At 36.7% G+C, this 24,576-nt stretch overlaps 2 protein-coding genes across 2 annotated transcripts; one reads left to right on the plus strand and one right to left on the minus strand.

Annotated features, from left to right (window-relative positions):
- Positions 1-5,158: 5,158 nt before the first annotated feature.
- Positions 5,159-12,902, plus strand: LOC110682418 (casein kinase II subunit alpha-like). Its single transcript, XM_021858749.1, has 10 exons — positions 5,159-5,627; positions 5,725-5,854; positions 7,043-7,237; positions 8,544-8,701; positions 10,203-10,293; positions 11,259-11,324; positions 11,946-12,028; positions 12,143-12,206; positions 12,286-12,354; positions 12,485-12,902. Exons 1-10 carry the CDS (start codon positions 5,269-5,271, stop codon positions 12,542-12,544), a joined length of 1,275 nt encoding a protein of 424 aa, XP_021714441.1. The 5' UTR covers positions 5,159-5,268; the 3' UTR covers positions 12,545-12,902.
- Positions 12,903-21,333: 8,431 nt separating this feature from the next.
- LOC110682597 lies at positions 21,334-23,754 on the minus strand. Its single transcript, XM_021858952.1, has one exon. It carries the CDS (start codon positions 23,752-23,754, stop codon positions 21,334-21,336), a length of 2,421 nt encoding a protein of 806 aa, XP_021714644.1.
- Between the last annotated feature and the right edge of the window lie 822 nt (positions 23,755-24,576).

Consider the following 24,576-nt stretch of genomic DNA (forward strand, 5'->3'; position numbering starts at 1 on the left):
TGCTTCTTGGGTTTGGTTTCCTAATTGCTTCTGCATACTCCCACACTTTCTTGTATTCATCTGATGCATCACCATGTATCATCTTCAAAGCTCTCTGCTTAGCATAGTAGCACTTATAGTAACCCACCTCAGATCCAACCTCTCTCCTTACTCTTTGCATGAATGCACTCAACTTATATCCTGGATCATCCCTCCAATCTTCTATATATCTCTCAGCCAAATATTGAGAGGTCACCTTGGGATTCACATGCTGATGGCCACAAACATGATTCAGTATAAGGGATTTAATCTGCCAAGTCTCTTCCCCTTTTAATTTCCTACAATGCACCTTAAAAGGACACTTCCTCCTTTCATTGCATTTGCACTCAACTCTTCTACCCTTCTTCCAGGGACACTTACACCTCTCAGCACAAAACACAGTTATCCTCTTGCTTTTGTTATGCAAAAAATAATAGTTGTACCCATTATCAATTGCATGATGTTGCAGAGCTTTCCTAAATACTACACTAGAGGGAAATATCAAACCTAAACTGAGTATTACCTTCTTATTAAAGTTTGTGCTTGGGTTAAAAATAGGGTACTGCACATCTTCATCATATGAACCAGCAATATCATTCAACCCCTCTTCGCTATCGTTCAGATCCTCATCATCTTGTAATTTAATTTCAAGCCCTTCCCCAAACTCTTGTACATCTGTTTGTTGACTTCCCTCTCCAGTTAATGCAACTTGCTTCTCCTTACCTCTGTTTATCTCACTTAAGCTATACCTAACAGTCTCACTAACCTCATTAAAGTCTACACTAGATGCAAATAAATCATCATCTTCTTGATCCTCAAAGTCATCCTCACTTAGCACAACATCATCATCCTCACTTTCATCAGATTCTTCAACATCCCCACCAGATCTATCACTCTCCACCTCAGGAATAGGCTGCAAGTTCTTATTCACCCCTTTTTTCCTCTGTCTCACATATGTTATCTGGTTTTGTGGTATCACTTCATTGGTTATGGTGAGTGGTGAATTAATTGAAGTCTGGGTGTTTGGGATTTCAAATTCAGATTCTGGGGGAGAAAATGTATTGTTTAGAGGTGGGTTAGAGGAGCTGCAGGGATGAGTATTTGTGTCTCTGTGGTTGAAAAGGGAAAGGGTTAAAGAGGATCTAGGGTTAGAAAAAGCATCTGTTGACTGGTCCCCACCACCTCCCAAGTTTTCCTGTGTTGTTGACTCACTCCTTAGATAGTCAGAAATTTCATAACTCCCTAAGTCTGTGGTCCCCCTATCAGATTTTGTGTCTGTATAAAATCCAACCTTCTCAGCTCCATACATATAACACCTATTGTCAACAACAACATCCTCATACACAAGATACAAATGGTACCGGCCATCATCCTCCCTATACATCAGAAAATCTATAATATCCCCATCATCCTTAAGTTGTTTCCTGCCACTAAAGAGAGTGTGATTATCCTTCCTAAACCAAAGTTGTCCCATTTCTTTGTATCCCAACTCTCTCTTAACCCAATCCACAAACTCAAAGTAACAAACCTCAGCCACATTAGGATGCAAAGACAACCCATGGTAATCATTCTTCTTCTCATAAGTGGTTTTACCCTTCCTAGTAACAAAATCACCCCCATAGTATAGCCTAATGTTCACAGGATCCATCACTTTATACACTTCAAAGGGAATGTGGTCTCTACCATTAAACCTGAATTAAGATTATTTAAACTAATAAAAATATGCACAATAACACAACACTGCAAAAAATAACATGCATATTCACAATAAATAAGATCAGCCCAATAACAATCCAATAAACTATACAAAATATGGGACTTCATCACAAAACAACAACAACCCAAGAAATAAACAATAGCAAATACATCACAGTTTCCCAAACATTATTTTAATGGAATTTTAATTGTCGATTATCAAGGCATTCAATTATAAAATCGCAACAAAACCCTAATTTTTTCAATAAATTATGTTTTGACATCAAAATCGAAGCTTTACCTAAGTTTCTTGATCTTTTCTACTGAGAACCAAAATTCTTTACTTTGTTTTTTGCCTTTTTTGGATTTCGCCATTGCAGACCCAAATAAGGAAGCTACTGCTAGTACATAAAAAGAAATGAAAAGGACAAGATAGAGAATAATATTTACATACCTCACCAAAATTAAGTCCTCACTTGAATTGAATGTCGCAGCAGAAGGTAGATGGATTGAATTGAATTCACTGACTAAGAATTCAATTGAATTGCAGAGGAGAGAGAAAGAGTTTGGGGGAAATTGGAGGGAAAAGGAGGAAGATCGTGGAAAAAAAAGGGTCTTTTTTAAATGTCACGTGAGTGTCACGTGCTGGTCAACGCCGGAGTTGACCAGTCAACGTTGACATTCCGACGTGTGGTCCCAAGTCACAAATTTTTGTCAAAAATTGTACCTTTTTCACAACTTTTGCTTTAAAAGGTCCTTTTTAACAAACAAATGGACTTAAAAGGTCCATTCTGACAAAATTTCCAAAAGTATAAGGGTCAGCTTATTTTCAGTTCAATTCTTAATTTTCTTCTCTTGTAAAATATTCAGTTCAGTTCAGCTCAGCTCCAATAAGTTTAGTTCAGGAAATTAGAACAGGTCGTAAGTGTGACGATTAATATTTATTTATGTGCTGATTTGATGATTGTCTATGTAACTGTTAGCCTTTCTAAGTTACTATACATGTATTTATATAAAATAATTTAAATCAGTTTTAAACAATATTTTGTATTAAACATCAAAATTTTTAATTAGAGTTAAAAATAAAGATGATTTGATGTGTTGAGAAGTTTAAATTTAAAACAATAGATAAATGTAACCAATCAAATATATAATACTCCGTATAAACTACTTGAATGTTAAATATATGTTTATCAAATAGTTTATATACATGTAGTGTGTTTAGATATTGAATTTTATGTATTAGGGGCTTGATAAATATATCTAATTATTGGTCTACTAGTTTGCACTAAGGGTCTGTTCACATTTACTGAATTGAGCTGAATTGAAACGATTGGAGCTGAACTTGATATTTTATGAGAGAGGGAAATTAGGAGCTGAATTGAACTGAACTGAATTAATTGGAGCTGAACTGAACTGAAATTAAGTAAATGTGAACAGACCCTAATTTTGCACTTGGTATTAAGTTTCCAAAAGACTAGAAATTGACAGCAATGTTTGTTAAAACACACAACCTTAATCCAAGCAGGGTACATCAAAAGTAAGTCAATTATGCAAGTTGTTGCAATGTTTTCATCAGTCAAATTTTGAAACTGCTTTGGAAGCCCACCTACTATGAATGCGGATATTTCATGCCATCTCAATTCTCAATAGAGTATTCTTAGAGATGCACTCCCCTAATGACATGGAATTGATATGGTGGTCACTTGGTTGAATTGGATTTAAGAACTAGTTAAATCAAGTAAATAGTATTTCCTATGTAAATTCTTTATGTAGTAAGTTTGAATATGTAGCGTTGGACAAATGATGTAAGATTTCTCATGAAAAAGCAACTTCAACCCATTTGTTTGAAAGGAAAAAAATAAAAAAAAATATAATTACACACATAAAGTGTCAATTCTTAGCTATTTGTTTGCAACTAGACTATTTATGGTTTCTTTTTTTCTTACAAAAATATCTCATTGTTTTCCTTTATCAAATCAAACAAATGATTGGCATAAGAAAAAAAAAATAGACACGAGATGTTATAATTAGATAATGTGATATTCTTTAGTCAGTGTAGGTAACTATTAATTGTTGCATTGGTCATCATAAGAAACTCGAAATGAAATCGATTGAGTGTTAAAAAACGTACATAGGAAAAAAAAAATCGTAAGGCCAATACACACGTCACATCAAAGATGAATGTCAAATGATAACCTCGACGAACTTTCATGGCAAGTTTGTATAAAAATTTATAGTTTCATCGTGTTTTGCAATAGTTAACGCATAAGATACTCAAGCCTTATTGAGCCAGGCCAGTAGCTACGATTGACGCATGCCATATAAAGATACAACAATAAGATGTCATTAAACTTGTTGTGTTTGTAAATCATGATCGAATGTATTTTATAATTAATTATTTTTCTTCAATTTGTCATGTCTCAGCATGCTATGTGATGGTTAAGGCATAGAGTCACACAAGTAACACCGTGAACCTATTAATCATCAATTTATTACATCATTAATTGGTGCACAATACCAACAAGGACTAGAAATCAATCACTAACATACACACAAAAAGACAAAGGCAACCAATATCATAAAATTAAAAATTGAACTCAAGCAACCCTACACATGCTTCTAGTACTTCAGTGATTTATGGTCCTTGTAGGTTGATGAAAGTTAACTATCACCTCCAAACACCATATTTTTAAACTATTGCCCCCAGCTAAAATTCGTGTATTTAAAATCGTATAACCTTAATAATACATTTTGTAGGTACATACTTTGAAAATAAAAGGCATACAAAATACTACACATATTCTTATTGCGCCCATAATATTTCATCAATTCCCGTTTAGCACATGATATCCAAATTCATTCAATGAGTAAATTCAAAAATAAGTTCCCATTACATACTTTTGGGAAATTCCCACTGATATCACTTTGGAATTGGCTTTTCTCATTGATACACTCTTAGGGTCTGTTTTGATTTATTGAGTTGAGCTTAATTGAATGAAGTGATTGAAGCTGAACTGAACTGAGTTGAACTCAATTGTTTATGAGAGAAGGAAATTAAGCAATGAACTGAAATTAAACTGAAGAGAACAGACCCTTAGTTTTTTGTATTTCACTGATAGACCTTTAGTTTAGTCTTTTTCCCAGCCGTGACTAACGGCGTAAATAACTAGCAAATTAAGCAAACTAATCAACGAAAAGACTATAATACACCTATTAAACATCTAATGTCTCGATATGCAAGTCGGAAATTATCTGAAAAGTTTATCAAAAAATTGAAAAATTCTTATCGTGAAACTGACTCCCAACTATTGTAGGATAGAAAATACGGAAATTTACTACCCATAATTAGGTCTATATCTGGGGTTACGGTGGGTAATTAACAAAATGGCAACAAGGAAAGAATCAAAGAAAAAAATACTAGTAAAACTAAAAAATGTGTACTCTAGAAAGAAGAAAAAAAGTATTGTAAAAAATCCTTGAAATGAAAGACAATAGCGGGAGTTAGAAGTCCCAAAAAATTAAGCCCTTTTTTCATTTGCTTGCTTATATTTGATGGCCGTAAGGCCTCTGCAATTCACTCTCTCTCCTCGAAACCACCAACTCATCTTCTCCATCTTCGACTTTCCATTTTCTCTCTCCTCCAATCTTAACCCTAATCTTCCTTCTTCTTCCTTCTTCCCCAATAATCTTCGTCTATTCGGGTCCAAAACGACCCGTTTTTCATCTCCGCCAAAATCGTCGGAGCTTAAACGGATTGTTAGGTCGTCGACATTTACAGATACGCTGGCGCAGAGGATTGGTAAATCGATTCGCCGCCCTGGCGCTGCTTCCAAAGCTAGGGTTTATTCCGATGTTAATGTCGTTAGACCTAAGGATTATTGGGATTATGAGGCTCTTACTGTTCAATGGGGGTTTGTTTTTCTTTTTCTTTTTTTTGAATTAATTTGATTGAATTCGCAATTCGATCTGTTGATTGATTGATTTGTTCTGGTAATTGGAATTTTGCAGTGAACAGGATGATTATGAGGTGGTGAGGAAGGTTGGGAGAGGGAAGTACAGCGAGGTTTTTGAAGGTGTTCATTGTACTAATAATGAGAAATGTATCATTAAGATCCTCAAACCTGTCAAGAAGAAGAAGGTTAGTTTTTTAATCTCTGTTCTTTATTTCTTGGTGAATTAATATATATATTTTTTCTATAAAGTTGAAATTTTAATGTTAATTGTAATTGGATTGTTGCTGAAACATTAATTGGTAACTGAGAATTTAGATTGTGAATGTCAATGTCATGGTTTTTTTAGCAATCTCCGTGGTACTACCTAACATAGGCAGAATTGGGAGTATTTGTTCTGAATTATCAATTTGTGGGGGTGTTGTGAAGGACCACTTTGGTGTGAAAATTAGGTTTAGTTTTCTTTAATGCTAATTTCACGAAATTATGAAATCCATTTTTTGGTAATGTTTCAGGTAAAATTAATATATTGTAATTGCATGCATCCGACGGGCTTGTTCTCAAATAATTCTGATTTTCTTCTACCAAAAGGATCTCGAACATAGAAAGAACAGTTGACGATATCTTGTAAGAGGACCCTCCCCGCCTTTTATAGTGATAGAGTGTGAGGCATTTAGCTAACTAACTAACTGAATAATGTCTTTTGTGTTGTTATGTGAGTTGCTAGTATGCTTTGATATGTTGGATTAGAATTATCCCAATAAGGGCTGTAGGTTAGACTGTTAGAGACATCACCCAAATTATCTAAATAGTTTGCAATCCTAGGTTCCTATTGTGTATGATGGTAAACAGTCTGAGTGATGTTGGCTTCACCTTTTCTGATACGATTAGCCTTTTAGAGCTTCTTGTTAAATGGAGAGTAGATCTACGAATTCTGTTTGTTCTTTAGAAGTGGGTTTTTATCTATAACGTCAGTATCCACACAAGTGAGGCCAGCAGAAGTGGATGGCCCCCAAATCATTTTAAAAGATGATTGCAGAAAGATACTGCCATCCAGAAGAAGTTATGAGAAGTTTTCATCAGTTATAGAATAGGAAATGGGTTTTCCTTGCAATTTGTATCCTGTCATGGTGGTTGGAATCTGAGTAAACCTTTCTTATTTGAGTGTTTGACTTTTAACTTTTGAGATTATTATCTTAGTCCTTTTCATATGGAGTAACAAGGTTATGATGTCAACATTATTTGTGTTCGCATGATATGCTTTTTTGTTTGAGGTTTATGATGTTTTAAAGCGTAATAATCAGTTTGTGTCCTTTGTGATGTTTGCTTTGCACATCGGGTTATGTGGATTAATTTGTTTTCATGCATTACTACAGATCAAAAGGGAGATTAAAATACTTCAAAACCTTTGCGGTGGACCGAATATTGTGAAATTGCTTGATATTGTAAGAGATCAGCAGTCGAAGACCCCAAGTCTTGTATTTGAATATGTTAATAATACTGATTTCAAAGTGCTTTATCCTACATTGTCGGACTATGATATTCGCTACTATATCTATGAACTTTTAAAGGTTAGCTTACTCATTCAGGTTTTTTGAATTATGTATCTTATAACTTCGTTAAGTTTGAGTTTATTCTTAGGTTTTGCTGTATTGCTTACAAATGGTTGACATCAGTTTTAATTTTCTTATCAACATTGAAGTTGTCATCTGAATAAATTGATTGTTATTGTTGTAATTTATGTTGAATATCAATGTATTGCAGTGGTGATGGAGGATTGTGAAAAGATTTCTAGACTTCTTGTGTTTGCGTACTTGCTCTTCAAAACATATGCAGAGTTCTATCAATTTTTGTTTTTGTTTTTTTTGTTTGAGTGTGAAATTTTGAGCTTGTTTTTAACATCTGTCATGTTCGTAAAAGATCCAATCTCGTCTCTGATAAATGTGTCTTGACAAGTTGACATAAAATTTAGTTTGGAAAACCTGATTCCTGATCAGATTTTGACAGAAGAATGTTTTTAATATCTAGAGCTAAGGTGGTAAGCCTTGCCTTTTTTAGGTCTCATTCGAGTGACTGCCCCTTATTTGATGCAGCTTAGCGCTGACTAGACCCGTATCTGTATATATATTTTTATGATTTAGATCTCCTATGTATAAAGTGAGCTTAAAATTTGGCTTATCTTGAAAGTGAACGTACTCATATATAGAGGGTTTTGTCATCACCCTCTGTTTCATTTTTCTTTTTAAAAAAATTATTGGTAAGTTGTGGAATGGTGGTTTAAGGTGTTTGCAGAGTTGGTGCTATGCCTAGGCTGTTGAGTAATGAAGCCCTCCATTGTTGTTGTAGGTACAACTTATATTGTGGAGCAATGCATTTTTGTCAATTCTTGAGTGTGATATAAATATAATGTATTATTGGGTATGGAAGTTTTGTTGGTCAGTGACTAATTAATGCGTGAAATTATGAGCAGAAATAAATGTCCTTTTACGTGGCTGGTGTGAACATCCCCCCCCCCCCCCCCCCCCAATGTAATCATCTTTGCCTAGAGAGCTTGAATGAAATTCCTTGGAGTTGATTGAGGTTGGATGACCTAAACACAGTTGGCCAAAATGTAGATATTGCGTGTTTGAGATTCACCAATTTTTTTTGTCTCTTGTTTGCTATTTTAGATGGTATCTTTTGTTTCGTTGGTCATATAGCTATATAACTGGAGTTAGCACAGTGTTTTCTTTTGATGTTTTACAAGTTGAGTTTTGCTTTGGGTACCTTCTTCGACCTAGTCCAAATATGTATGATAAAGCTTCTGTATGATAAAGCTTCTCTTCTTTTAGTACTTTTCCTTTGGGTTTCATCTCAGTTTGTGGTTTTCGTAAACAGGCTTTAGATTACTGTCACTCACAAGGCATTATGCACCGTGATGTGAAGCCCCATAATGTCATGATTGATCATGAGCAGCGAAAGCTACGACTTATAGATTGGGGTCTTGCGGAGTTCTACCATCCAGGGAAGGAATACAATGTTCGTGTTGCATCAAGGTTTGTTTTTTTGCTATTAATATCATATATATACCCTGCTGTTTCTTATCTGGTTCACTTTCAAGTTATTATCCATGTAAATTAAAACATCTAGAAGTTGTTCAGAACATTTTCTTTTGACTTTTCTAGCATTTACTGTCAACCATCTCTTCTGCAGATTGTAAATCTTTATATCTGGCTTGAATCTGTCAGATGTGAAGATTGAAAGCCTGGAGGCTTCATTCCTTTTTTATCAAGAAAAAGGTTCAAGGTAGAAATAAGTCAAATAATTATCAGAAACTATAAACTGTGATTGTATAAATAAATCTGAAAATACTTGAATATAAGACACCTTTAGAGCAAAAGACTATAGAAAGGTGGTACATGAGTTAGAAAATATATTATCTAACTTCACCGCTGTGGATCGTTTTGGATCTTTATTTTCCAAGCATGTTCATCTGCATACTTTTTAGGTAGTCATTAGTTGAGGCTAGCGCAGCTAGTGAAGGATAGTACGGTTGTCACTTGTCACTGAGAAAGTTTTTATGAAAGGACATAATCTTGAAGGGATAAAAGATTAAACATTGATGAGGGGATGGACTGATGTGTTTGTCCTGGAGAAAGATTTGAGTAGAGGGGGTAAAGAGAGGTCTGCTGCCATTTGATTTACCTGGGAAAGTGAAAATTTTGTTCAAGTTTTGTTTAATCTCCAATTTTCTGTTTTATCGATGTGCTGGGATACGGTAGTCTCATTTGGCTAGTTTTTGGCTAATGTCCCTTTTCTGCACCTTATTCTTTTTGGTTTGTTGGGTTCTGATATATTCTTTTGGCTACCTTGCTATTTAATTTTAGACTTCAGTTATGTTTAGGATGAAGTAGCTTAAGGTGAAAGACAGGCTTGTCTCTCAAATAGCTACATGGCTAAGTCATTTATATGTGAGTTGTTGGAAATTGGAACTGTTTTTTTTTGCTGTCCAATGGTGTACATAGAAGGAAATAGCTGTGGTTTTGAGGACTAAGCTACTGATTTTTGGCTTATTTTACTGCTGGTTTGAACATCATCTTTGTTCCTCGCTTTTTATATAAAAGTAAGGTAATAATCTGATAACCTGAGGGTGTTAAAGTTTTTGCACTTGCCCCGTGTTTGTATATCAGATGGATTAGCAAGAGTAACAAGTGAAAAAAGAAATAAGATTGTAAGATAATATTATTTCTATCCTCTGTCTAAGATGAAGGTTATTGTGAAAAAAATGTTAAAAGAGTAATGCCTTCAGAACCACATATTATGGCTAAAAAATTGAAGCTTACAGATAGTGAATTTTTCTATGCTTAAAGTAAACTGATTATTTTTGCATTTATGTTTTTTTTTGGGCACCTGCCTATGGCGGACTTAGTGGTCCTTATTATGTTTGCTCTTGTAATATTTACTTTAACTTATTGTTCCCTTTCTCCCTCTAAAGAGATATCCTTTTACTCTTCAGTATTCTTTCAGTACACTAAACTGCTAGTTGATTTCTTGCAGATATTTTAAAGGCCCAGAACTTCTTGTTGATCTGCAAGACTATGATTACTCTTTGGACTTGTGGAGCCTGGGTTGTATGTTTGCTGGAATGGTGAGCTATCTATAATCTTTATTTGATATTAATGATTTGCACTTCTCCTCACTTTGAACCACACTTGTAATTTAGACGTCCTGTGAAATTGTATTTTTAAAAGAATTGTTGTCTTTGATATGCTTACTCTAATGGGAAAACTCTTCGTTTCCTCTCTCTCTCTCTCTCAAAAAATGGCTGTAAAGTGACTAATGGTTTCTGCTGCGCTTTCACAAAAAACAGCAAGATCCATCTTGAGCAATCCCCGCTTTCTGAAGCCTGTTGATTGTATGTTTTGTAAAAATGGGAAATGAAAATGAAGAATTGGTGAAAAGATAAAGCAATTTTCAATACTTTGTACTACGTAATTAGAAAACACAGAATCACAAAACTTGAAATATTAGATCCTAAGTCATTTAAAGTTAGAAGTTTCTACTAAATTTCTAAGTTTCCAAAAGGGTATCAGGATCCTTATTAGATCTCTGTGCATCCAATGCTGATAGGCGAGACTATCCAGTGTACACAAATATAAAGTGGAAGAAAGATAAGCTTGATTAAAGGTCACTTTCTGATCTCTGTATCTCACTTGCGTCAACAATACATAGTACGTATTTCGAAGTTAGGGTTTGAGCGATATCACACGCTGAATATCAGCTTGAACCTGATGAGTTGGCCATGGTTTCTACCATGAAGTTGAATTTGTGAACAAGCGTGCTGTCTAGGCAAGTGTGCTGTATTTTCCTAATCATTACATTGATATTGACTTTAGAATGGTGTTGTTTGCTCTGTTAAATTATATGGAAGTATTTTATAATGTGGTCTTACCTGTCATGCTCTTACTTTGCATGCATTTGATATCGTACCCATTTGTTTTCGTGCTTTTTCTAAAGGCTCTCCTTCCTTTCTCCCTGAAAAGGGAAAGACAATATGAGTGTGGACTATATTTGGTTCTAGTGTTGTTGACTTGAAATGTATTTCTTGTGCAGATATTTCGTAAGGAGCCATTCTTTTATGGACATGATAACTATGACCAATTGGTTAAGATAGCCAAGGTATGTATTTCTTACACCAGAAATTGAATTTCATTTCCTGCAATGTTTTGGGTGTGGAAGTAGTTCTGCCTTTTTTCCGAGTCCTGTACAAGTATTGCTAACTTTAATCTTTTATTTATTTATTTTTTTATCACATTTAGTCATTTTATTTTACCATTTTTAATCTCACTCGAGTAATTTGTTGAGTTTTGTGGGGTACCACCTGAAATTATCGTGTTGTTTGACCTGTTTTCTTTTTAGGCCATCTGTAAAAGATTGTTCCATTGTATAAATCAATGAATATCCATGGGGGACACAACTTTGTTCTCACAAAACTACAATACGCCCCACCACTTTTTTCTCTAATTAACTTCACCCAACTAAATCTTTGACAATGAGGCAAACAATTAGTATGTAATTAAAAGGTATTGTAATACTTACTGTTCTTTTCTGAATGTTCTAAGGTAATGCCACTTGACATCTTAATAGATTTAACTTAATGTGCCCTTGAAAGTTATAAATGTTTCAGTTAACTTTTCAAACCATGATGAAGTATATTATTGAGCATTAAGATATCTTAGCTTTGTGGGCATTGTAACCCCACATTACCAGTTTGTCTAATTATCCTCTTTGATGTTACAGATACTAGGGACAGATGAATTGAATGCGTATTTGAACAAGTACCGCATAGAATTAGATGCACATCTTGCTGCCCTTGTGGGAAGGTTAGCTATTGTCATTTTTTTCCAATGTTTTTTTTACTATGTATTGTTTCCGGCATTGTGATGGGCAAGGCTAGAAGTTAATTGTTCATATGAGTAATGTTTCAAATGTTGCAGGCATAGCCGAAAACCATGGACAAAATTTATAAATGCAGACAATCAACATTTGGCAGTTCCAGAGGTGTTATTCTTGGTCCTTTGACATTTAAATCCAATATTTACAAAACAAAATTGCTCATTGTATTTGATCTGGATTGCAGGCTATTGACTTCGTTGATAAATTGCTGAAATATGATCACCAGGAAAGGCCCACTGCTAAAGAAGCAATGGTAAGACTTGAAGTTCTATAACGTGTGGTCCATTATCTATATTTTGCTTTCTTTTTGATATCTTTATAAATTTCTTTCAATCGTACAATTCAAGGTTAATTACTCTCTGTAATATTGGTAACTTCTGCAGGCTCATCCTTATTTTTATCCAGTAAGAAATGCAGAAAGCAGCCGAACTCGTACACAATAAGTTGAATTGGGTCCAAGAAAAGTTATCATTGTATGGATGACTCGCAGTATGTGTTTAGAGTCTCTTCTGTTTGTCAAGCTGATTTCAAATGTTCTGATTTTTTACAAGTCTTGTGTCTCTGTTCACATTTCAAGTTCAGTATAGGCAACTTTTAGACAATGATTTACATTAACCAGTTCCCAAAATTAAATCTCTTTTCTCGTTATGGTTTGTGTAATCAATGTTCAAGGCTTCAATTATTTTTGGATCGAACTGCCCCATCAGGTTTTTCTTCGCTTCAGTATTTGTTAAAACTGTATAACTCATAGGCTTGTTATTATTTTAATGATTCAAATGAATCGCTGTTAAAGTTATATTATCTATTTTATTGATGTTTTTTTTTGGGTGGGAGGTTGAACTAGTTGGCTTTTATCTGAACTGAGCTATACGAGAGGAATGACCAAGCTTTCTTTTTCCTGATTAAACGCACCCTCAACCATTTATGAAAAAAAAACTTGAAACAGAACCTAGGATGATATGAAGTGACTTGCATCTATTTTCAAATGAATGGCCGCTGTGGCGCTGCCCACTGACTAGCAGTCAAGCACAGTAGCACGGCAGTGTCCATTATCAATGCAATGACCATCTATATCTAGATGACAAAATTGGTGTTATGGAATTGTGGTAACACTTTTTCAAGCTGGTTAATAGGTTGCAATTTGGTCCAAATGCAAAAGAGGACTTGTAAGTTTCGAACCTCCCTTGGGACTATATCTGGATTTTTTTTTTCTTAATGTAATGAAGTTAGAACTAGAGCTGTCAAAGTTCACCCGACCCGAAATATCGGCTCAAACCCGATTAATAACCGAACCATCTGAACCCGAAAAAATGGTGACCCAAACCCGACCAGTCCCGACCTAAAACCAACCCTAGACCTGAGTTGACCCAAGTATGTGAGACCCGAACATGAACTGACCTGGAGATGACCCGACCCGAATGTAACCCGTAAATTATTGACCTGAATCGAACCCGACTTGAACCGAAATTGACCCAAACCCGTTTAAACCCGTCAAAACCTGAATTTAACCCGACTTGTTACTAACCTGACCTGAATTCGACCCAACCCGTTCCTAACCCGACACGAATTTAACCCAACAAATTAAAAACCCGACCCGAAATCAACCCGACTTATTATTAACCTGACCCAAATTCAACCGACTTGTTATTGACCCCACCCGAATTTTACCAAACCTATTACTAACCCGACCAAAAAATGCAACCCGATCTGTTACTAACCCGACTCGAAATCAACACGACTTGTTATTGACCTGACCTAAATTCAACCCAAATTGTTTCTGACTCGATTTCAAATCACCTTAAATGCAATTTAGGCCGCCTTATTATTGTTGATCAAAGCATTTTGTCTAGAGAGACCAAGTCGGTCTAGGCCACTAAAAGAAAGGAGCATCATCCTCAAATTTAAGAATTAAATATAGTATATATTTGTTGTATGGTCAAAGGAGATAATTATCTTCCTAAATTATAGACTATAATTCCCTAGTATATTGCCATATATATTATAGTCAAAAGAAATAATTTAGCTTGATAAAAATGATAATTATCTATTTAATAGTGAACCCGAATATGACCTAAATTTGAATTGACCAGACCTGATTGTAACCTGCAAATTATTGAATTGAACATAACCCGACTTGAATCCGAGAATGACCTGATTAGGAAAAACCGACCTGATTGTAACCTGCGAATTATTGACTTGAATTGAACCCGACTTGAACCCGACATGAAAATAACTCAATCTGATTATAACCGGCAAATTATTGACTTGAAACGAACCCGACTCAAACCCGAGAATGACCCGATCTGATTCTAACCCGCAAAATATTGATTGAACCGAACCCGAGAATTACCCTAACCCGTTTTAATCCGTGAAAACCGAATTAAACCCGACCTATTGTTTACTCTACCCGAATGTAACCCGATTTGTTATTAACCCGACCTAAACCCGATAAGAAGTATGACCCAACGTGACCTTCTCAAGCACCACCAAACCCAAACCCGACTCGCATAGGTTATGGAATAAATCCGAATTGACCCAACCAGAGTTGACCCGACCCACTCTAACCGACCTAAACCCAACCCGTTTACCCAAATTAACAGCTCTATCCGAAACCTCCAAAATTTCTAAAAAAACGTGGAAATTAGTCTTCAATTTTGGAATTTTTTGATTTTTAATCATCCGAAAATAAAAATTGTCGAAATGTTTGCCATGGTCCCTAATATCCTCCGGAAGTCCAATTGGCTGGGTGGAACCATCCAATTTGCTTTTAAACGACCAATTTACCAGTTTAAAACTTACACCGATTTCATTAACTCAAGCCTATCATGAACATTTATGACAACATATTATGATAATATGTAGTTCCAAACGGCATTATATGACCCCGAGATGTATCATCTGAAATCTCAATGCTTTTCGACACCGGGCCCCGAAACAATCGAAATTTCTAAAAAAGCGTGGATATATTAGCCTTAAATTTTGAAATTTTTTGAATTTTTTTTCGCCCGGACATAAAAACTGTCGAAATAATTACCATGGTCCGTAATATCCTCCGGAAGTCCAATTGGGTGGGTGAAACCATCCAATTTGCCTTTAAACAACCAATTTACCGGTTTACAACTTGCAACAATTTCATTAACTGAATCCTACCACGAACAATTATGACAACAAATAATGATCATATATGGTTCCAAACGACATTATATGGCCCCAAAATGTATTCTCTAAAATTTCAAGACTTTTAGACAGCGGGCCCTAAAGACTCCAACAATTGTCAAAATTAAAAATTGTCGAGATATTTACCAAGGTCCCTAATACCCTCGAGGAGTCCAATTAGGTGGGTGGAATCATCCAATTTGCCTTGAAACGGTCAATTTACCAATTCGCAACTTGCACCGATGTTGTGAACTCAAGCCTACCACGGACATTTATGAGATCATTTAATGGTCATATATGGTTCCAAACAGCATTATATGACCCTAAAATGTATCCCTAAGGGTCTCAACGCTTTTCGCCACCGGGCCCCGTAGCCTCAAAAATCCCTCAAAAAGGGTAGATATCCATCAATTTTGGAAAATTTTTTACTTTTTTTTCGCCCGGAAATAAAAATTGCTGAAATGTTTAACATGGTCCCTAATACCCTCTGGGAGTCTAATTGGGTGGGTGGAACCATCCAATTTGCCTTAAAACGAACAATTTACCAATTCGCAACTTGCACCGATTTTGTAAACTCAAGCTTATCACGGACATTTATGACATCAATTAATGGTCATATATGGTTCCAAACAGCATTTCATGACCCAATTATACATCCCATAAGGTCTCAAAACTTTTCTCCACCAGGCCCGTAACGTCAAAAATTCGACAAAAAACGTGGATAAATAACCTTCAATTTTTGAATTTGTTGACTTTTTTCGCCCGGAATAAAAAATTGCTGAGATGTTTAGCATGATCCCTAATATCCTCCGGGAGTCCAATTAGCTGGGTGGAACCATCCAATTTTCCTTAAAACAGTCAATTTACCAATTCGCAATTTGCACCGATTTTGTGAACTCAAGCCTACCATGGACATTTATGACATCATTTAATGGTCATATATGGTTCCAAACGACATTATATGACCCTAAGATGTATCCCCTAAGGTCTCAACACTTTTAGATACCGCCCCCAATAACCTCAAAAAACGTGGATGATAGCCTTCAATTTTGGAACTTTTTGACCTTTTTTTCGCCCGGAAATTAAAATTGCCGAGAAGTTTACTATGGTCCCTAATGTCCTCCGGGAATCCAATTGAGTGGGTGGAACCATCCAATTTTCCTTTAAACGATCAATTTACCAATTCGCAACTCTCACCGATTTTGTGAACTCAAGCCTACCACAAACATTTAAGACATCATATAATGGTCATATATGGTTCCAAACAGCATTATAGGACCCTAAGATGTATCCCCTAGTGTCTTAACACTTTTCTCCACCAGGCCCCTTAACCTCAAAAATTACTCAAAAAGCGTGGATAATAGCCTTTAATTTTTTATTTTTTTGACTTTTTTTCGGCCGAAAATAAAAATTGCCGAGATGTTTACCTTGGTCCCTTATACCCTCTGGAAGTCCAATTGGGTGGGTGGAACCATCCAATTTGACTTAAAACGATCACTTTACCAATTCGCAACTTGCACCGATTTTGTGAACTCAAGCCTACCACGGACATTTATGACATCAATTAATGGTCATATATGGTTCCAAACGACATTACGTGACCCAATGATGTATCTCATATTGTCTCAAAACTTTTCGCCACCTGGCCCGTAATGTCAAAAATTCCACAAAAAAGTGGATAGTAGCCTTTAATTTTGGAATTTTTTGACCTTTTTTTTTGTCCAAGAATAAAAATTGCTGAGATGTTTACCATGGTCCCTAATACCCTCCAGGAGTCCAATTAGGTAGGTGGAGCCATCAAATTTGCCTTAAAACAGTCAATTTACCAATTCGCAACTTGCACTTATTTTTTGAACTCAAGCCTACCGCGGAAATTTATGACATCATTTAATGGTCATATATGATTCCAAACGGCATTATATGACCCTATGATGTATCCCCTAGGGTCTCAACACTTTTCGCCACAGGCCCCAATAACCTCAAAAATTCCTCAAAAAGCGTGGATAATAGCCTTCAATTTTGGAAAATTTTTGACCCTTTTTTCCCAGAAATAAAAATTGCCGAGTTGTTAACCATGGTCCTTATTATCCACCGGGAGTCTAATTGGGTGGGTGGAACCATCCAATTTGCCTTAAAACGATCAATTTACCAATTCGCAACTCTCACCGATTTTGTGAACTCAAGCCTACCACAGACATTTAATACATCATATAATGGTCATATATGGTTTCAAACGACATTATATGACACTAAGAAGTATCCCCTAGTGTCTTAACACTTTTTCGTCATCAGGCCCCGTAACCTCAAAAAATTCTCAAAATGCGTGGATAATAGCCTTCAATTTTGGAATTTTTTGACCTTTTTTGTCCGAAAAAAAAATTTCCGAGATGTTTACCATGGTCCCTAATACCCTTCGGGAGTCTTATTAGGTGGGTGGAACCATCCAATTTTCCTAAAAACGGTCAATTTACCATTTCGTAACTTGCACCGAATTTGTGAACTTGGTAGGCGTGTCGCGTAGCTATCAAAAATAACCTAACATACCAATACTAATGTAGACTGGCAAGCAAGGGTCGGATCCCAAGAGACTAAGGTTCAAAAATAATTAAATAGACTCGAATTTCTACTAAGCAAGAATCGATTATAATCAATAACTAAGGGTCTAAAATATAGAAAAAATTCAAAAATAAACTAATTAAGATGATTAAATCAAGCAATTAAAAACATCCAAGATCTAGCTTCACCACAACTATTATTGATGCAATTGTAATTCTACCCTTAACATACGATTTCAATCGAACGGGGAAAAGTAAACCCTAATAATTACCAAGGATCTCTCTCGAGTATCAATGGCTTCCCTAACGTACAATCAATCCTATTCTCATGGTATCATGCATATTAGAGACATTAAACACATTACTCTCACTTCCCAATTATCAAACCCAACTACTCTCGTGTTGAGAATCAAACCCTAAATTAATTTACTCAAATCCGTTTATACCCAACTCTCGCTGTGATAAAAATAATGGAATAATCGCAATACTATAGTTACGTCTAACCTAGCATTGGCATAATCACAATCAATTTAGCAATTCAATTGTTAAAGTTGTCAAAGAATTTAAAGATTTAATTCATGCATCAATAATAATAGGGCTACACTAGATCTTGAATTAAAGAATCTACTCACACATGATTAAAGAAACAAAAACAATAATAAATAATGAAAACATAATTGAATAACAAAGGATGAAAAATAAATACCAAATCTTGAATAAAATTGAAAGTAGAAAGCTTGAATCTTGAATCTTGAATTACAAAAACTTAGAAAATAATAATGGAGAACTAGTTCTTAATAACGTAAAATAAAAGGCTAGAATAAAACTTATTGAAATAATAAAACACCACTTGGTATATAAATAGCCCTAGAAAAGATAAGAAAGTCGGCAAAAAGCTTGGCGCACAAGGATCCCAGGAGGCACGGACGTGCCTAGTGTGAGGCACGGACGTGCCTCTCTAAAAACAAAAACGCTGCTGAGTCTGTCTTCCAGGCACGGACGTGCCTGGTGATGGGCACGGACGTGCCTGCTCTGCTGCGCGTATCACTCATCTTAAATCAGTCATAACTTCATATCCGGAGCTCCGTTTGAGGCGTGTAATATATCGTTGGAAAGGTCTTCAAGTCTACTTTCCAATTAAATTTTAATCACTCCATTATCATTTGTATACCAAAAGTTATGAGCATAATAGTGAACAGATGTCATATTTGTCAAGTATTTCATCAACGTTTTGCTTCATTTTCACTCAAGTTCGTCTCGAACACATGATTTAATATTCGTGGGCCTCGGCATAGCTTCGTGACTTCGTAAAATCTCCAAATTAGCTCCGTTAATCCTGAAATACATCAAAAACAACGAAACTACCCATAAAAGCATCGAATCATCGAAACTAAACCAAATTACACCAAAACGGACTCAAATACTCAACTAAACTAACAAAACTAACTTAAAACAAGCTAAATAATATACACAAAACACGACTTATCAAACTCCCCCAAGCTAAACTTATGCTTGTCCTCAAGCATTTAACCATGAATTACAAAGGAGGAGAATGACAACTCCTCAAACAATCACAATGTGCCATCAAGTTCAAAACCACGATAAAAAAAAAACAAAATCAAGAGTCAACATGCACAAAAACCACCATTCATCTCATAGTTGGACTTGACAACCAATCTTACCACACATCTCCCCATACCTACTCACACAAACATGAATAGTTCTCACTTTAGTTGTGAAAAATAAAAACAATAACGCTCATGTGTTTTCAGGGTGAAATATGAAGCCACTCAACCTAAGCATAGCATGCATATCAACTTCACACAACCGGCCTCTTTAGGCTTGAAAAGTGACTTTCTCCACTTTTAGTGATTGATGCAAACACGAAAATCATGAAATCCATATCAGGTAAGCTCGGTAAATAAGGGTTGGACGACGTATTTTGGGAATGTGGTGCTCAAAATAAAACAAATCCTAATCCCACTACACATTCAAATGTCGGGTTCAATCCAACCTTATTTCCTCCAACTCCATACAATTATAAACATAGCCCTTTATTCTTTCTTTTCTTTTCACACAAAGAGGAAGGGATTAAATAAAAATAAAATGGAAGACTTCTCTATTTTTTTCAAGGGCCTTTAGGACCATATTTCTTTTCTTCCTCTTTTTTTTTCTCATAATCTCCCTTCGTTTCTCTTTGTTTTTTTTTTTATTACTTTTCTCTTTTTTTTTTTTCATTTTTCATTTTTTTTCATCATTCACACTCATAGGGCTTAACAAATTTAAAACACCTTCAAAATAAACCTAGAAAAATAGCTCTAAAGCTTTAAATGTAGGGTATCAAGAAGGGGTTAATATGGCTCAAATTGGTTCAACCTACGGGTGAAAGCAAAATAAAAATAAATAAAAACAAAAAGAAAAAAAAAACATGAAGGCCTAAAATGTGGAGGCTCTAATTTCTACAAGGAAATTTCAATCATCTTTTCGCGACATGCATCATAAAGTCTCAAATAGTCAAAAAGCAAGACCAAGAATTCGATTATATGAAGAGCAATCTAATCACACAAGAAGAAACATGACTGAGGTAGAGTGAAGTCAGTCATATAAGGCTCAAGACTCTCACCGGGTACACAAACTATTCACATAAGTAGAGCAGGGAGACCATCCTGGCCACAAACCAACTCAAATCCAAGCACATCAATGAATGGGTTTTCAAAAACTCTTTTTTTTTTTTCAAAAAAGCACACATATGCGATTATAATCATAGAAGCATAGTCATGCAATGGCATATTATTCGACACTAGAAAGAAATAAACTACCCAAAAACTGAAATAAATCTAATATATACAAAGTGAAAAGCAAATCCTCCCCCAAGCTAAACCATACATTGTCCTCAATGTATGCATAAAACAAAGCATATAAACAAGGGGAAGGGAAAGCAAACTACTGATCAGGAGGGGTGGGGGGAAAGCCATACCTCGGGTCGGTGCTAGGACCGCCCTGGAAGTGCTGTCGCATCATGCCCCCGATGGCTTCGAAGGTTTGGGGTTAGGAGAGAGAAAGCTTCGAAGGTTTGGGGATGATTTTTTTTTTTTGAAAATAAATAAATAAAATAAAATAAAAAAATAAATAAATACGGAAAACCTGAGGCACGGACGTGCCTGGTGGGGAGGCACGGACGTGCCTCTCTAAAAATTCAACCCCCAAACTTTCTGCCTCAGAGGCACGGACGTGCCTCCTCAGGGGCACGGACGTGCCTCTACAGAAATTGATTTTTCTCCTTTTTCCTTCCTTCTGGCGCTTTTCGTCCTTGTTTCTTCTTCTTTTTGCTTACTTTTCACCTATATAAAAAGACCACAAACAAAACAAAAGCTAGACACAAGAATCAAAACAAAAAAAATCAAGAAAAATAATGAAATTAAAGAAGAAAAATTAACAAAATAAGAGTAAGAACTCGAGAATGGGTTGCCTCCCATTTAGCGCTTGTTTAAAAGGTCTTTAGCTCGACCTCCCTTGTTGGCTCAACCGAGATCATTACACGGAGGAGGAGGACCGCGATGTGGTTCATGAATTCCTCCAAGCGACTCTTTCATCGGCTTATTCACTTGCCTTATAATCGAATTCACCTTCATATAGCCAAACATGCCATCGGGTGGAACTTTATCCTTTCCTTTCACGAAATTCCTGTCAAACACATACCTATCAAATGGGGGGTTAGTAGCATCGATTCTCAAACAGGTACCACCATCGAACGTAGAGTTATGCCCATCAAGCACGGCTTTTGACAACCGTTGCGAGAAAGGCATCGGTTCATCATTGGCCGGTGGAGCTACATATTTGGAGCCTTGAACATCCTTGCTCTTTACGTCCTTTCTAGGCTCCTTGATGCACACCTTCTCAACAATTTGCTTCGGGAATAGTTCATCTCTTCTCAGGAAGATAGCATTGCATTGTTCTTTCTGAACCTTCGCTTGATCTTGAAGAGTCGATAGGCGGTTCACCTGTTGCGAAAGTTGGCTTATCTGATAAATAGTGTCTCCCGTAGAGGGAGCACCCATGACATTCAAAAGTGAGTATTCCAACTTTTCATCACCTACTTCAAAAGTGATCTTACCTTTCTTCATGTCTATGATTGCACCTGCAGTAGCTAGGAAAGGTCTACCAAGTATGATCGGAACATTCACATCTTCTTCCATCTTCATCACAACAAAATCACATGGAATGAAAAACTTACCTACTCTGAGGGGTACATCCTCAAGTACACCCAAAGGAAACTTCACTGACCTGTCTGCAAGTTGTAGAGATATTTGTGTGGGTTTAAGCTCACCCAGCTGTAGCTTCTTGCATATGGACAGCGGCATAAGACTCACACTTGCACCTAGATCGCATAGTGCCCTATTGATCTCAATATCTCCAAGCTTCACTGGAATTGAATAGCTACCTGGATCTCCTAATTTCTTAGAGAAAGTGTTCTGCAAAATAGCACTACACTCTGCATTCAAAGCAACAGTAGTATTCTCTTCTATTTTCCTCTTGTTAGATAGCATAGTTTTTAAAAAATTTTCATAAGAAGGTATCTCAGATATGGCATCTAGGAATGGAATATTAATATGAAGCTTTTTAAGAATATCGAGGAACTTACTGAACTTTTTCTCAAGTTTAGCTTGTGCTAACCTTTGAGGAAAAGGAATCTTGGGCACATATGGAGCAAGTGGCTTTAGTGGTGTTTCCTTTGATGCCTCCTCAACCCTAGCATCTTCTACTTCCTTCTCACTTGCCTCTGCTTCTTCATTGACCTCCCTTGATGGCTCCATGGTAGGAGGATCGTCCAACTGCCTTCCACTCCTCAGGGCTACAAAATTCATTTGGGCTCTTTGAGGTTGTTCTGTCTGGCCCGGGAAGGTTCCTGGAGTCTTTAGAGCTTGGTTAAATTGGTTGGCCAATTGGATTATCTGATTCTCCATAAGTTTATTCTGGGCCTGCAACTGTTGGATAGAGCTATTTTGATGTTGGATGGCACTGTTTGTTGCGGTTATGAAGCTCTCTAAGGTCACCTCTAGGCTTGATTTCTGAGGTTGTGGTTGCATAGGTTGTTGGGCATTGGGTGGTTTATGTTGGAAGCCTGGTGGTGGTTGGTTGTAGGTATTGGGTTGAGGTGGTGGTGGAGGGTTTTGTTGGGCTTGGGAGTTTTTGTAGGAAAAGTTGGGATGGTGTTTCCATCCTTCATTGTAGGTGTTGGAATAAGGGTCATAAGGCCTCTTTGGGTTAGAGGAGTAGAAAGCATTGGCTTGATCGATTGACATCTCTTCCGCATTCTGCGAAATCTGTGGGCAATCTGGAGCAACATGACCCTGCACATGGCATAACTGACACAACTCCTGTGGGGTGTTAGAAGTTCCTGCTTGGAACTTATCAAACTTGCTTGTTAGTGCCTGCACAGAACTAGTTAGCATAGTTAAAGCATCAACATCAAGTTTACCTCCCTTTTTCACAGTGTTTCGGCCTCCAGGATGATAGTTATCATTGGCCGCCATCTTCTCTATGAGCTCCCTAGCTTCAGTGGGGTTCTTTTTCAAGAGAGAACCTCCTGACGCAACATCTATGTAAATACGGAACTCATGAGTCATGCCATTGTAAAAGGTCTGCATCAAAATCCAATCTGGAATGCCATGGTGTGGGCATTGTCTCTGCAATCTTTTAAATCTCCTCCAAGCCTCATAGAGAGACTCATCATCTGACTGCCTAAAAGTTTGTAGCTCATTCCTCAATCTTGTAGTCTTCTCATTCCCTAAAAACTTCACTAGGAAGGCCTTCACTAACTTGTCCCATGTATCGAACAAGCCAGTGCCTTCATCTCTTAACCACTCCTTTGCCCTGTCTCGAAGTGAGAAGGGGAAAAGGCGTTGTCTGATTGCATCATCTGTAACACCATTCAACTTCATAGTGTCACATTTCTCCAAAAAGCTATCTATATGGCTTACAGGGAAATCATGTGGTAGCCCTGCAAATGAATCATTGGAGATGAACTGTATGAATTGTGGCTTGAGCTCAAAATGCTGAGCTGTGACTGGTGGTCTTATGATGCTTGAAAGGACTCCGGTAGTCGTATCAGGAATACCGTACTCCAAAAGGGATTTCGTTGGTTAGTCTACCATGTTTCTATTGGCTTGATTTCTCCTTCTTCTTCTACCTGCCCGTCTTCTTACGGTTGCTTCGATTTCAGAATCAAAAGTGATTAGGGGATTTTTATCCACCAATCACCGTCTGACAAGTGGACCAACCAGGTTCCGCCACGTGTCCTTCACGAAGGCCAACAGGAGCCTGCCACGTGTCAATCATAGATACGTCCTCTACGGACCAATTTAGACGCGCCACGTGTCCACCCATGCCAAGTGGGAAAACCGGCCATCAAGGCCCAACTCAGTCTAGAGGCCCGATCAGCCCTAGGTTTACCTTAAACCTAGAGAGTGGCACGCTTCTCAAGGCTATAAATACTCAATTAATCCTCATTAATTACGGAGGGAAAAAGTAATCAAGCAGAGAAGAACAGAGTTATTACGGAACATCAACAACCGGCTAATCTCGCTAACGACGCAGATTACCAATACTAAGCACTCTCACCTAGAGAGATCTCATTACTTTAATTTCTGTATTGATTACTCCTTAATCAGGTGCTAACTTGACCGTTGGAGGCGGAGCTCTCAGGAGTCTCCGTTATTTTGCAGGTACAGGCGTCTGGTTCCAGTCTCGGAATTGTAACTCTC

This window comes from Chenopodium quinoa, unplaced genomic scaffold (genome assembly GCF_001683475.1).
Source record: "Chenopodium quinoa cultivar QQ74 unplaced genomic scaffold, ASM168347v1, whole genome shotgun sequence".
Classification (NCBI taxonomy): domain Eukaryota; kingdom Viridiplantae; phylum Streptophyta; class Magnoliopsida; order Caryophyllales; family Amaranthaceae; genus Chenopodium; species Chenopodium quinoa.